Raw genomic sequence first — 13292 nt, 5'->3', positions numbered from 1 at the left:
GGCAGCTAACGAGTAACATTTAAGTACACGGGGTGAGCTCGGTGACCGCTACACCTAATTCTTACTACGGCTACTAGTACCTACGTCCCGCGGCGGGGGTGGCGACGAGACACACTATCACACAAGTCGTTCGAACACACAACAATGTTTAATTTTTAACAAATTCAATAGAAAGTCATTAGCACTACTACACACAGCGAAGACGGTCAGGTCAGTACGCGGTTCATAAATTCGTTAAACTATCAGCACTAGTCGTGTGGCGCATCAGGTGTGGTTCCGGCTGTTGTAGGCGGGGGCGGCGGGGGGCGAGGCGGGGGGCGAGGCGGCGGCGCCCAGCAGCAGCGTGTGCGGCGGCGCGTCGTCGTCGCTGTCGGCGCACTCGAAGCGGATGTGGCGGCCGTCCCCGCGCCGCCCGCCCCCCCCGCCGCCGCCGCCGCGACCACCGCCTCCGCCTCCGCCTCCGCCTCCGCGTCCGCGTCCCGCCCGCCGCCCGCCGCCAGTCACACCTTGTCCTCGCCCGCGCCCGGCGCCGCCGACCGCACGAACTGCAACACGCGCATCTGTCACTCGGGCTCGTCGCGAGCCCCGCCCGCCGGCCTCCTCGCGGCGTACTCACCGAGACGGTCGTGTTGGTGGTGGAGTTGGCGCGCGGCCGGAACGTCAGCACCCGCCACCGCCGGCGCAGCTGCGCGAGCACCTCGCCGTTGCAGAAGCAGTACAGGACGGCGACGACGAGGCCCTGCAGCGACGTGGTGAGCGCGGACGCGAACTCGTACAGGAGCCACCAGCGGGCGGTATGCGCCGGCCGGAACGGCGTCAGCAGGTACTGCAGGCCCAGCAGCGGCGCCAGCAGGCACGTGGCCCGCAGCGCGTGCAGCGCCGTCGCGGAGGGCCGCGCCGCGCCGCCCGCGCCGCCGCCCACGCCGCCGCCGGCGCGCAGCTTGGTGCACAGCACGCGGACGATGTTGCACAGGAAGCCGAGGTTGAGCAGCACCGCGACGCACACGAGCACGGCCAGCTCGGGCCGCGGCGCGCCCTCGTCCATCCAGCAGAGGCGCTCGTCGGCGGCGAGGCGGCGCGCGGCGTGCACGGCCGCCGACGGCACCGGCAGCAGCCAGCCCGCCGCCAGCAGCGCGCGCACCAGCCGCCGCTCCGACACGAACGCGCTCACCAGCACCGTGTGCAGGTACAGCCCCTCGCACAGCATCCACGTGTAGTTGGTCAGCAGCGCGTACTGCAGCAGCGCGTTGAGCGCGCGGCACCAGGCCGGCGACGCGGCCAGCGTGTCGGGCGCGCGCACCACCAGCCCGTACCACGCCAGCCACATGGCGTTGTTCAGCGCGAACGACGCGAACAAGTTCATGTGCACGGTGATGCGCGCGCACCGCAGGCTCCTGCACACCACACCCGCACACATGAAACAAAATAGACATTTTATCATATTAGTTATAAAATGGAATTGATTTAATTTTGGAAACGTAAATCAAAATACTAAATATTGGTTGGAGTAATGTGTGAGAATTACACTTAAAAATCAGTTCCTAAGGTAAGTCAAGGTCACATGGGTACCAAAACCGATATGTGTATATTATTACAGCTAGTAATAGTCGATACAGCCCTTACTACAATTAATAAATTAATAAATATCAAAGAAACTTCATTCAACTGAACTCCTCGAGATATGTTAACCATTAAGTTTCTATACGCTTTATGCTTATAACCACAAATTCAGAATTATTAGTTTTGCTATATTGCTGGTTGTTATGCTCAGCGGGCCCGCGAAGAGTTATGCAGTAGTGAATGTAATGGAAGGTATCTTACTTGAAGTATGTGAGGATGCCCAGCGAGAGGAGCAGCGCCACCAGCGACACGCTGTAGCCGGCCTCGTACACGGCGATGATGTCGCTCACGTCCTGTCTCCACGTAACGTAAGTTAGTACGATTATAACACCACACCACTGACAACTGAACAAAACGACGCGACAGACAACTACGTTAGCAGACAAATACAGATAAGAAATTAACGGCTGCTGTCGTCAACCAACAGTATATTACATTTTCGTACATTATTCTACCTAAATTTGTTCGTGATCTGTAATCACAAACGCCGCGCGTACATCATTAATACGGCTTTGAACAAATTAAAAAAATTCACCAAAAATCAATCATTTATCAAAATCTGTTAGTTTCAAGCAATGAACATTGTTCTGGGAGCCGGATATGAACCCGCGACCAATTCATGGTCGTCACCTATACACGTGGCACAGACGGTGTCAGTGAGAACAAGTAATGTGTGTACGCACATCTTCGGGCTTGATGCAGGTGGTGTAATTGGACCAGGAGCGGTTGGTCTTCGGGTGCTTCCACCAGGTGCCGTCCTCGGTGCATTCTTTGTACGCGAACACTGTCAACCATCAAGTAATTCAATCATTACGTTTGGACGAGCCGCGTTATGTATGGTGGACATCGGCGCAGATGGCGTACTAACATTCAGGACTGAAGCCGATGACGAAGTCTGGGCAGTGGGCGTAGGCGGTGGTGTTGGCGGCGGTGTGGGGCCAGCACAGCCACGTGTCGAAGGTGCCCTCGCAGTAGGCGCCGGCGGGCGGCTCGCTGCCGTTGTTGAGGGCGGCGCACGCGGCCCCGTCCCGCGCGATCCGCTCCGGGTCCTCCATGGCGGCGCCCCGGCACCACTCGTGCGCTCCGCTTACACCGCCCTTCTCAGCACATCTTCCTACTCGTAGCCTGTAAATGAGATACAGAATAATGTTCATAACTTCATTTAAAACTAGAGTTTAGTGGTAAAAGGTTTAACATAGAATTTGGTCCTGTATGTACAAATGGAATACAGACATCACATCTTTGTAAAAATCCAAAGAATGAAGCAATGTAGAGGAAAGATGTTGTTCGTAGAGACGAAACACAACGTGACATATCTACATTCGCATTTTCCAATTAACAAAAAGTAATAATAAATAATGATCTTATATAGTCAATGATGATAGATACAAGAGTGATTATTGGTTGTTGACGATAATATTTTCGCAGCACTGTAGTGTACTGCTAAGTTACCAATAAATTACCTTAATGCGCAATACTACGTCCACTCTGCACAGCATGAACGAACTTAAAGGTTGTCCCATACCATATAAATGTGTTCACTCTCCTATATAGATTTATTATATAAATTTAAGATTTGGTAAAACTGACGAGAAACAAATAAAATACACAAATACATATACAACAAGTGGAAAAGCAATATAAAACGTCGTTGGTGGGCAGATAACTAGATAGTCCGTGATGCTCAGGCCAGGTACAGAAACACTACTTTAATAATATTTGCTTTGTATGTATGTTAATGCTCCAACTTCAATAGTCATGTTATAAGGACGTAACGTAAGGCTCTTTCATTATAGATGTTCATCGACGTAATAGACAAGGCAAATCCTATTTGGATTCGCATAATGGAGCGTTCTCAGATCGTCAGTGATCCCGTCGGTCAGGTCAACATACTGTTAAACACTAAGTTGTAGCGCGAACTCTTCATTATTTATTATTCATTGTGTTGGAGTATTATTGTCTGGAGAGAAACGAACAGAAATACACCTCGATAATATTATACATATATAGTATTGTAATCATCTATACATATAAATAAAATTGAAGTTTCTGTTTGTAATATATATTGAAATAATCGTTTATTACTACATGCATATTAATATAAATATGGTACATACACCAAAATAACATTTTTTACTATTTATGTCTGTCTGTCTGTATGTTCTGGCTAATCTCTGAAACTGCTAGACCGATTTTGACAGGACTTTTTTTGGCAGGTAGCTGTAATAAGGAGTAATTCAGGCTACTTTTATTTTAGAGAAATAAAATAAAATTCCACGTGGACGAAATCGCGGCTGCAGCTAGTGTAGTATAAAATTGTCATAGAATTTTGAATGAAATAAAATATATAGAGTATTGTATATTTAATTTAATTTCCAAGACATAAAATAGCGGCACGCGATCAAATTAAAAAAGAATCGTTTGAGGATAAGTAATAGGATGGGAGCGTGCAGGAGGAGGTGTGTACGAGCGGTGTACCAGGCGCGCCGTGCGTCGCGTCGCGTCGCTGGTGGCTCGGTGCGGCGGCGGCGGCGGCGGCCGCAGCGCCCGGGGCCTCGAGTTCATTTCCCTAATGCGGCTCGCTTATTAAATCTCTCGCTGTTCATTATTCGCCTTAAATGTAAATATTTAATCCCGCAGTTGGTGCTCCCATTCGACGGATAGCGATGTTATAATTTATTGTTTTATATCACCCTGTATATAACTATCAGATTATCAGATTGTGTACTGACTACTGAGGCAGCTGGCCGACTTTATTATATTATATATACAACTAACAGACCCGGCCACGGCATAAAATAATACTGCGATTATAAATTGAGATGTAAGCTATCCGATCTTTCAAGTCAGATTAAATTCCACACAATGTGCAAATCAAATATGCAATCGGTTCAGTAGTTTAGGAGTCCATCGCGGACAAACAACGTGACACGTAATTTTTATAAACATATACAGTATCCGCGTCCTCACGACCGGTGCTAGTTGACCATTGACCGGAATAAATATTCTAAATCCTTAGAACGATTTGATCACAACCGGTTTACAGAGATAGACTTCGTGAGTACCCTGCGTAAGTAGCCCCGTCTCACCTATTTCTAGTACCTTCTAGTAGGTCCCTTTAGATTATTTGACTGCTCCGTTATTTTATAAAGTTGGTAACTAACAAAATAATTCACTAGAAAATGAGATAGTGATATAAAATTTACATGCAGAAGATGCCGAAAGTGGCCTATATGATGTTTTTATTTGAATACTGATTGTAAGAAATACAACATCCTCCGGGGAAGCTCACCGCCTGCTACTTATCACGCTACGAACAAACCTAAACCAAACAAACACCGGACATTTACATAGCTAACAAGCAACAAGTACAGTTGACATCGGCCGACTGCTACGAAACAAATAACGAGTGCCGTGCGCCGCGCCGGAGTGGCCGAGGATTCAGTGGCGGCCGCTATATAGTAATAAATATAGATTATTTTTAATTAATGAGTTGAATACGTACAATACATACATACAATTGTGACAAGTAAAGGTGTCCCCTCCAGGAGAACTCTTCGACTGCAACAAATCGGGATCGGTGCGTGTGGTTTAAATCAAATCGAATCAAAACATATTTATTCATGTAGGTCTATTACAGACTCTTATGATATGTCAAATATACCGTCAGTACGGAATGATATGGAGTCAAGTCAATTACAAAAATATAAAGTTATTTTTAAACTCAATTAACGAGAATATACATTAGTGATCACCGGCAAATGCAATTGTATTTTTGAAGGACATTTTCAAAAGGAATTATTATGAATGCCCAAATAATTTGTTAATTGTTGTTTGTTCTAGGTTTCAGTTACTGAAAGTAATGAGTCACTGGTATGGTAGCTACGTCGTATGTTTATGACGTACGTACTGAGCGGCCGGTGTCGGCGCCGGCGCCGCTGCTATGGCGACGTAGTGGATACTGCGGTAGTACTGAACTAATAAATAAATGTGTTTGACGGCCACGACGCCGCACATATGGCGCGCACATCACTCTGTTATTACATTATTATGTTTATATCACAGTGATCACAGCAGATAACATAAAGTTCATATTGAATGGACTCAGGACAGGCCGTATATGAACACAATTATCTACCTCACATATACCCAGGTAATGCTGCGGATGTTTACACGCTTCGGTATATTACTACTATGTACATACAATTCTCGTGTCACAATGACTCTGAAACGGCTGGGCCGATTTTTATGAAATATGTGTCATTAAAAAATACATACAACCCTAAATTTTCACCCTTCTACCATCAACTCCTATATTTTTTTAGCGATTTTAATTTAGCCGGCTAGCTACTACTATAAATAACAACAGAAAAATATCCTACTAGTTAACAATTCCCTTCAGTAAATTCTGTTTAATTTATTCAATGTACATATTATTTTACCAAAATTGGCTTCTATATCTAATTTATCGTGAAATTGTGACATCTTTTCTCGTGAGATAATTAGATTATTGTTAATTTTTCGCGTTGGCTGCCGCCCCCGCCGCCCCCGCCCCCCGCCGCTGTACAGGTGACTGATAATACAATTAGTGCGTTCATTAAGAAGCTCTGCTCTTAAAAGTGTCGCCGCCATACATCTACTTCGTACGAATTCATCTACTAACGAAATTCATCACTGTCCGCTCGAATATAATTACATTATAAGCATTCTCTTTGTTGTGACAGCGCAACAATACAATGTCTCAATTGTCTGAAATACCACGAGCAGAAGCAGAAGCAGAAGCAGAAACAATACACCAGATATACAAGAGAAACAAATAAAATTGATGGGCGGGCGGCTTCAGGACAGAGAGTAGTAATACCGCGTGCGAGCGCTCGCAGCGTGACAATGTCCGTCACGTCGTCAACTATGTCATAAACTCGTCACGGCGCGGCGCGGCGCGGCGCGGCGGCGGACCGTTACTTTTATGAGCTACGCGTATATATGACGGGTCATTGGAGCAACCGGGGAGGGACGCGGGACTGTAGGGTCGCAGGGTCGCGTGTAGTACCTCTTAACTCTTGTACGTCCACAATAAATGTTCCAATATTGTTTTGAGGTTGACCCGCGCGGATGGGGTCGTTTTTCTTACCAATTTCAGCCGCCAGTTTACTTTGGTGGGGTAATGACAACGCGTAAGTGGTATCACCAGCGTCACGTGATCACAACGATGTCCGCAGTGCTGTTAATGTATATAAGCGACATCACTTAGTGACTCGTCAGCATTTTTGCAAATTAAAATCAAAATAGCGGCCAGTATAATGATCAAGTTTGTTAACAAATCTTGGAGCACCACGATTTGTACTCTTTTTATAACTGAACTAGGTACGTTTTAATAAACCAACTCGTATATGGCTTTATGGAAATTATTTTATACTTTTGCAATGCTGGCTGTGTACTATGTACGGTAGACAGTTCAGAATGGAGATATTAAAATGACTGAGGGTTAAATAAATAATTTGAAGTTTGCGTTACTCGCTAACAAAATACTGCAAGTTATGTATTAATGTTGCATTAAGGGTAAAGTGTTTGATGCAAGTCTACATGGAAAAACTAATTTAATAATATTTAAAATAGATAAAGTGAAAATTATAATAAATAAATCATATTGGAGTTCTGTTAGCTTATGCTTCAAGTTGATAATAAGTGTCACTGTGTAAGTACATGACGTGGTACTTTTTTGTTATATAGTTGAGGCACGAGTTATATAGTGGTGGCAGCTGCAGTGTAGCGGGCATATGATTATGAGTATATAGTGAGTATGAGTAGTACGGGGAGTGAGTGAGTATGAAGTATGAACACAACACAACAATGACAACGACAACTGTGGCGGCCGAGCATGTCGCCCGCCACAGTTATCCTTTGAGCTCGCAACAAAGAGAGCGAACACTTTAAATATTTCCCTAAAAATGTTCAAAGTAAACTCATTACTGTCGCAGCCACCTCGTGACCCCGCCGCGGGGAAGACGATGGGAGGGGGGGGGGGGGGGGGGGCGAGCAGTACTGACGGCCGTCCAGGTGAGTGAACCAATTACATTGGTAATTAATTCGTCGATATTCATTATGAGCAGGAAGTGAGTGTGCCCCCGGTGACGTCACGTCCGCGCCGCGCCGGACCAGGCCGCCGACGTTGCGCAGCCAATGAGTACATACCTAATGTGAGCAGACGTCCCGTTTTGAATGGGACAGTCCCTTTTTATAAATACGAGTCCCGGTGTCCCCGAAATGAACTCTGGGACGCAAAATCGTCTCGTTTTCGGTAACCGTGGAAATTTTAAGTAGACGAGCCGGCTGTTGGTGGTTGGCAATTAAGGTGAGTATAAAAAAAACGTCACATGTATGACTAAGCAAAATATTTAATTATATTTATCAGGTATATTTTTAATTCTTAACTTTTAAGCTATTTTTTTGAATATATAATCCCATCAAAAACATAAGTGTGAAATGATAGCCGAGTTTAATATTATGATATATGCCTTGATTGTTAACTTCTACGACAAAAGAGGTGAGATCTAAATGGGTGCCAAGTTCAATGGTCTGTCCTGAAATGTATTTATAACAATATATAATATCATTTCTTCTTATAACTTAGGATAATATACTATAGCCTAAGTTCTAACTTGGCCAGTTCTGGTCAGTTCTTTAAACGCGAGCGCCGTCTCAATGTTGTTAACATTGAGACGGCGCTCGCGCTTATGAGGGCGGCTGCCATTCGCTCGGACAGGTTCGCGTCAACGTTTTATCGCACCGCTCCCACACGGCGCCCTATACCGAAATGCCTATTATTTAATAATTATTTATAAAAATAATGATCTTACACTATCGATGTGCGCTAAACATTGAAACAATAATTAATACCAAATCTCAGTTAATAACATAATAAATACGAAATTCGACTATACTCCTAGTTATAAGTACGAGTATATTTTAGACAGAATCTAAATTATAGCAACTAGTGTTTACCGCTCAATGCAATATTTGAAGTTTGCTAGTTATCGACACTGATGTGAAGGGGTTAACGTAAATTGGTAAAGATCGACGTTTTCATACAATATTACTTTCCGTCCAGTACAAGATGAGCTATTTTTGCCAGGGATCAATGTTCATTGCTGGCTATCGACGTTTTCATAGAATTTTAGTATTCGTCCAATATAAGTTGAAATAGAATCAATTAAAGTGAAAAATTATAATAAAATGATAACAATTTACCAATTTTCATTTTTTCCTTTATGTTCACCTAATTACCTATCTGCATGCCAAATTTGAACTTCCTAGGTCATCTGGAAGTGGGTTATAATTTTGATCTATAGTTGATCAGTGATAAAAATGACGATATTTGGACGTTAAAATCTAAATAACCGTTTAAGATATATTTATGAAATTTGGAACACATATTTATCTCACAAGTCTCAATATATGAACCAAATTTGACAGGTTTATGTGAAAGAGTTTTTGAGTTATGAGGGGGTCAAAAGTGGCTCCAAATGGTTCGTGTAAATATACACACGGTGCTACTCGCCAGTTGTCTTACTTGAAACTCGGCTTGACACGCTACCGCGTGTCTAGATTAAAATGAAAAAGAGTTTTTTGCATTGATCGCTATCTGATAATTTACTTAAATAAATTGATGTACAACTTCGGTACATCAGTTTATATAAGTAAATTATCAGATTCACCAACCCCTATTTTTTAATAATGATATTAATTTATATAGCAAAACAATGTTTGCCGGGTCAGCTAGTATAATATATAAAAGGTATAGTATATACTTGCCTGGCGTGTAGTTACTGGTGTGTGTGTAGGTACACTGACGCCGCTCTACTCGTTTATTTGCTTTGGACGTCTGAAACAAAACAGTGGCAACATTATTACATGTTGATAGGCGAACATATAAATCACAATTCATAAACAGCGCGCTATTAAAACTTAAGCCGTATATCAGCGCGGGCGGCGCGGCGGGCGGCCCCAACAAGTGTGACGTCACGCGGCGGGCTCTCCTTCATCTCAGATCACACAGTGTGCTGAAGGGATTTTATGCCGTTCATAATACTACACGCGCTTACGGGAAATATAAATCATAAGTTGCGGCGTGTGCGGCACTTTGATCATATACTCAGGTAAATGAAACGAGTGCACTGCGTGTACACTTCACCCTGGGGCTGGTGGGCTAATTATCTTCTTCTTCGATCGCAGCGACTGTCGTCTGTAACGTTGTGAACATGACGTCATCTGTCAGTAATGAGATTCCACGCTGTCAACTAGCATCGCAACGTAAACAGAACAAGAAATATCTACTACATATGTGGTATTTTAAATGATTTTATATTGCATGACAACTTTAACAGAATAGATCTCTTATAGTGTTTCGTGATGAGCCCACGGGTGTGATGTGATGATACCGTCATTAATATTGAGAGAGTAGTCAATAAAGTTTTAGATAAATAAATTAGTATTATAGAACGTTATGATGGGTTTTTATATAATAAACAAATAAATAAATAATCTCAGGACAATTCACACAGTACCATCTAGTCCTAAGTTAAGCTAGCTAAAGCTTGTGTTATGGGTACTAGACAACTGATACAAATACATAGATAACACCCAAACCGATACAAACAATCACACTCATGAATACATATGTTTGTGCCGCGGCCGTGCGAGGAATCGAACCCGCGACCATCGGAAGTAAGGCGGTGTGCTAAACCGCTAGACCACCGAGGCTGCCATATGTACAATAATAGAGAGCTTTCTTATATCTTTATAATTTTAATTATTAGAAAATATACAATGCAGAGCTTACACAGACTCGTGGTGTGACGCGCCATTGACCAAAGCAGAGAGGGAGGCACAGAGCACACAAACATAATGCTATAATTCTACCACAGATAACACTTTTACATGACAGTTCGTAACAAAGAATAATTGGAAATAATAACTTGTAACATACAAACGAACAATTGTCAACAATTAAGTCGTATTAAGAATGTTTTAATTAAAATAACAGAGTATGATAACTATTGCAGATATCCCATACATTACTAAGTGGCTGTGGGTGGTGCTGCCTCATTAAAAGATTTTGACTTTAGCTTTGATTTTTACACGGACCAATTTTTCTAAGGTTGACAATGGAATAGTGCATCCTGCGCTAACGGTTTACGCTGGCGGGGCACCAGTAAAGGATGATAAGATGAGCATGAGGTCAGGTCAGTTAGCCCATCGTGACAAATTCACCAGGAATTTATCACGACAGTTTCCAGGGGGAACCGCGTGGAGGTCAACCTGACATGGTACATTGCTAGCAATGGGGTCATGAGTCCGCATCAACAATTCCCTTCCCCCTACATGGACCAGTTACCTACATGAATCCCTGAACAGTCAGTCAACACAAATGGTGAGAATACATTTTATTAAAATGAACACGGGTGCGTGGGCGGCCGTGACCACCTGAACGGTAACAAAACGTAAGGAGTTTTGTGTGTAATGTGTATACACCGCGGCAAACATACGTAAACACCAAACTGCAAACAGTAGCTGTATGTATGTAGTAGCCACAACGCACAACAACACGTGCACGGGGTAAATATTCTCACTGTACACAATAATAGTTAATAATTTTTTTATCGGACTACTCTAATACTGTTGGCCTTTACAGCTTCACCAGACGATAGGGGGCGAGTGCAGATGGCACTCCAAACCAGAGGAAGGACTTATGGAGCGGCTGAAGGACAACTAATTAATAAATATTTCAAAATTTAATTTAATTGTGTCGTATTTATTCGCTTCATTTTTATTAATTACATAGAATTTATATAATATTTATTACCTACTTATTAATATTTGTATCCAGGAAACGCTCATTTGTAAATGGCGAGCTGTTGTATGGTGGATGACATCTGCCTCTCACTCTACTACATCATGACCATAACCGTTCAGACAGGAGCGTGCCGAATGAGAAGAAATATCAAATTATTGTATAACATATTTTAACAAATAAATTAAAAATGAAATACAAATACATTAGTATTAGGAATATACCAATAAACATAAAAAATATTTTGGTAAGTAATTATATGTCTTTATTAATTTTAAGAATTGTTACGATTACTTTGTAATCCCCCATTACTGACATGTTTAAAAACAGAAACCCTCAAAAAATGTAGATTAAAAAAATTTGCATGTACTGGGTTCCAAACTGGTGACCTAAGTGGCGGAGCCCCGGCGCGTTCACCAAGCGACTGATGGCGGCCGCGCCGCGCCGTGTCCGGGGTACGATCATCTCCGAAGCAGGCGAGTCGCCACCGAGTCGGTGCCGGCGCGGCGGAGCGGCGGAGCGACGGAGCGACGCTAACGGAAATTGACTTGCTTCCTTACACTTTTTCAAACAAAACACTTTTTAAAACATTTCCTTAGATTTTATATACAAATAGGATTGTAGAAGAATGGGTTATAAATGCAATTAATTAATATTTAAACCGGAAATCAAGTGGAAAATATTAAATAATAAATAGAGCATCATCGCACAACATTCGAGTCTGAATTACTAATTTAATGACCCAATGATGAGTGATGAGTTTAAGACAAAAGGTGATTGCATTGAGTAATGCGTGTACAATTATAGATCTACTGTAGTGACGTGGGTACGACTGGATGTGCACACAATACGAAACTATGGTAATGTGTGTCTGTTTATTTAAAGGGTTTATTGTGTAATATACATTAACTAGCTACTCGCCCCGACTTCGCACGGATGTACATGTATTATATATACAAACCTTCTTCTAGAATCACTCTATCTATTAAAAAAACCGCTTCAAAATCCGTCGCGTAGTTTTAAAGATTTAAGCATACATAGGGAAAATATAATAATCAGATATTAATCACTATTACATAGTATAAAACAAAGTCGCTGTCGCTGTCCGTCCCTATGTATGCTTAGATCTTTAAAACTACGCAACGGATTTTGAAGCGGTTTTTTTAATAGATAGAGTGATTATCTATTAAAAAACCGCTTCAAATGATGATAGAATATCTATTAATATTCTAGAAGAAGATTTATATATATATAATACATGTACACCCGGGCCAAGCCGGGACGAGTAGAGTGGTAATATTGGGATGTTTGTTACGCTTTCACACAGAAACTACTGAACCTATCATTATGAATTTTGTACACAATGTTCTTGAAGGTATTAGAACTTACATAGGATATTTTTTATTAAAAAAAAACAAATATTTTTTTAATGGATTCAATGCGAGCGAATTCGCGGGTAAAATGTAGTAAATTATAAATAACCATCAGCTGCTGTACACATCAGACTCTGATTACACAACCAATGAATAACACCTACATACGTGCGGTTACTAATATGGTGAGTAGTAATAGTAATGAAGCATTTTTATGATCAACTAGCTTTAGCTCGCGGCTTCGCTAGCTTTAATTAGGGGTGAAATTCGTCAAAATCCTTTCTTAGGAGATGCCTACATCATAGTAGCTTTATGCATGCAAAGTCTCAGCCCGATCGGTTTAAAATTGACAAAGTTTCATACAAACTATCATACCCTATTTTATCCCCTTGGGGGTAGAATTAATCAAAATCCTTTCTTAGCGGATGCCTACGTCATAACATCTACCT

At 42.4% G+C, this 13292-nt stretch overlaps 1 protein-coding gene across 2 annotated transcripts in view; it reads right to left on the bottom strand.

The window, feature by feature from the left end:
* Positions 1-456: 456 nt before the first annotated feature.
* The window catches only part of LOC131845145 (calcitonin gene-related peptide type 1 receptor), a 36390-nt gene continuing 23554 nt past the window's right edge, over positions 457-13292 (bottom strand). Inside the window, exons 2-7 of one of the 2 annotated variants that reach the window (XM_059194181.1) lie at positions 9433-9502; positions 2489-2745; positions 2304-2404; positions 1822-1913; positions 617-1394; positions 457-545 (exon numbers count right to left, since the gene is read on the bottom strand). In XM_059194181.1, the coding sequence (XP_059050164.1) occupies positions 501-545; positions 617-1394; positions 1822-1913; positions 2304-2404; positions 2489-2675 (1203 nt within the window). In that variant the 5' untranslated portion in view covers positions 2676-2745; positions 9433-9502 and the 3' untranslated portion in view covers positions 457-500. Of the gene's footprint in view, positions 561-616; positions 1395-1821; positions 1914-2303; positions 2405-2488; positions 2746-9432; positions 9503-13292 lie in introns of both variants that reach the window. The other variant, XM_059194180.1, reaches the window with a different exon arrangement.

This window comes from Achroia grisella, unplaced genomic scaffold (assembly GCF_030625045.1).
Source record: "Achroia grisella isolate CSIRO2021 unplaced genomic scaffold, CSIRO_AGI_Agris_v1 utg454, whole genome shotgun sequence".
Classification (NCBI taxonomy): domain Eukaryota; kingdom Metazoa; phylum Arthropoda; class Insecta; order Lepidoptera; family Pyralidae; genus Achroia; species Achroia grisella.
This window is presented reverse-complemented; position numbering and strand designations above follow the sequence as displayed.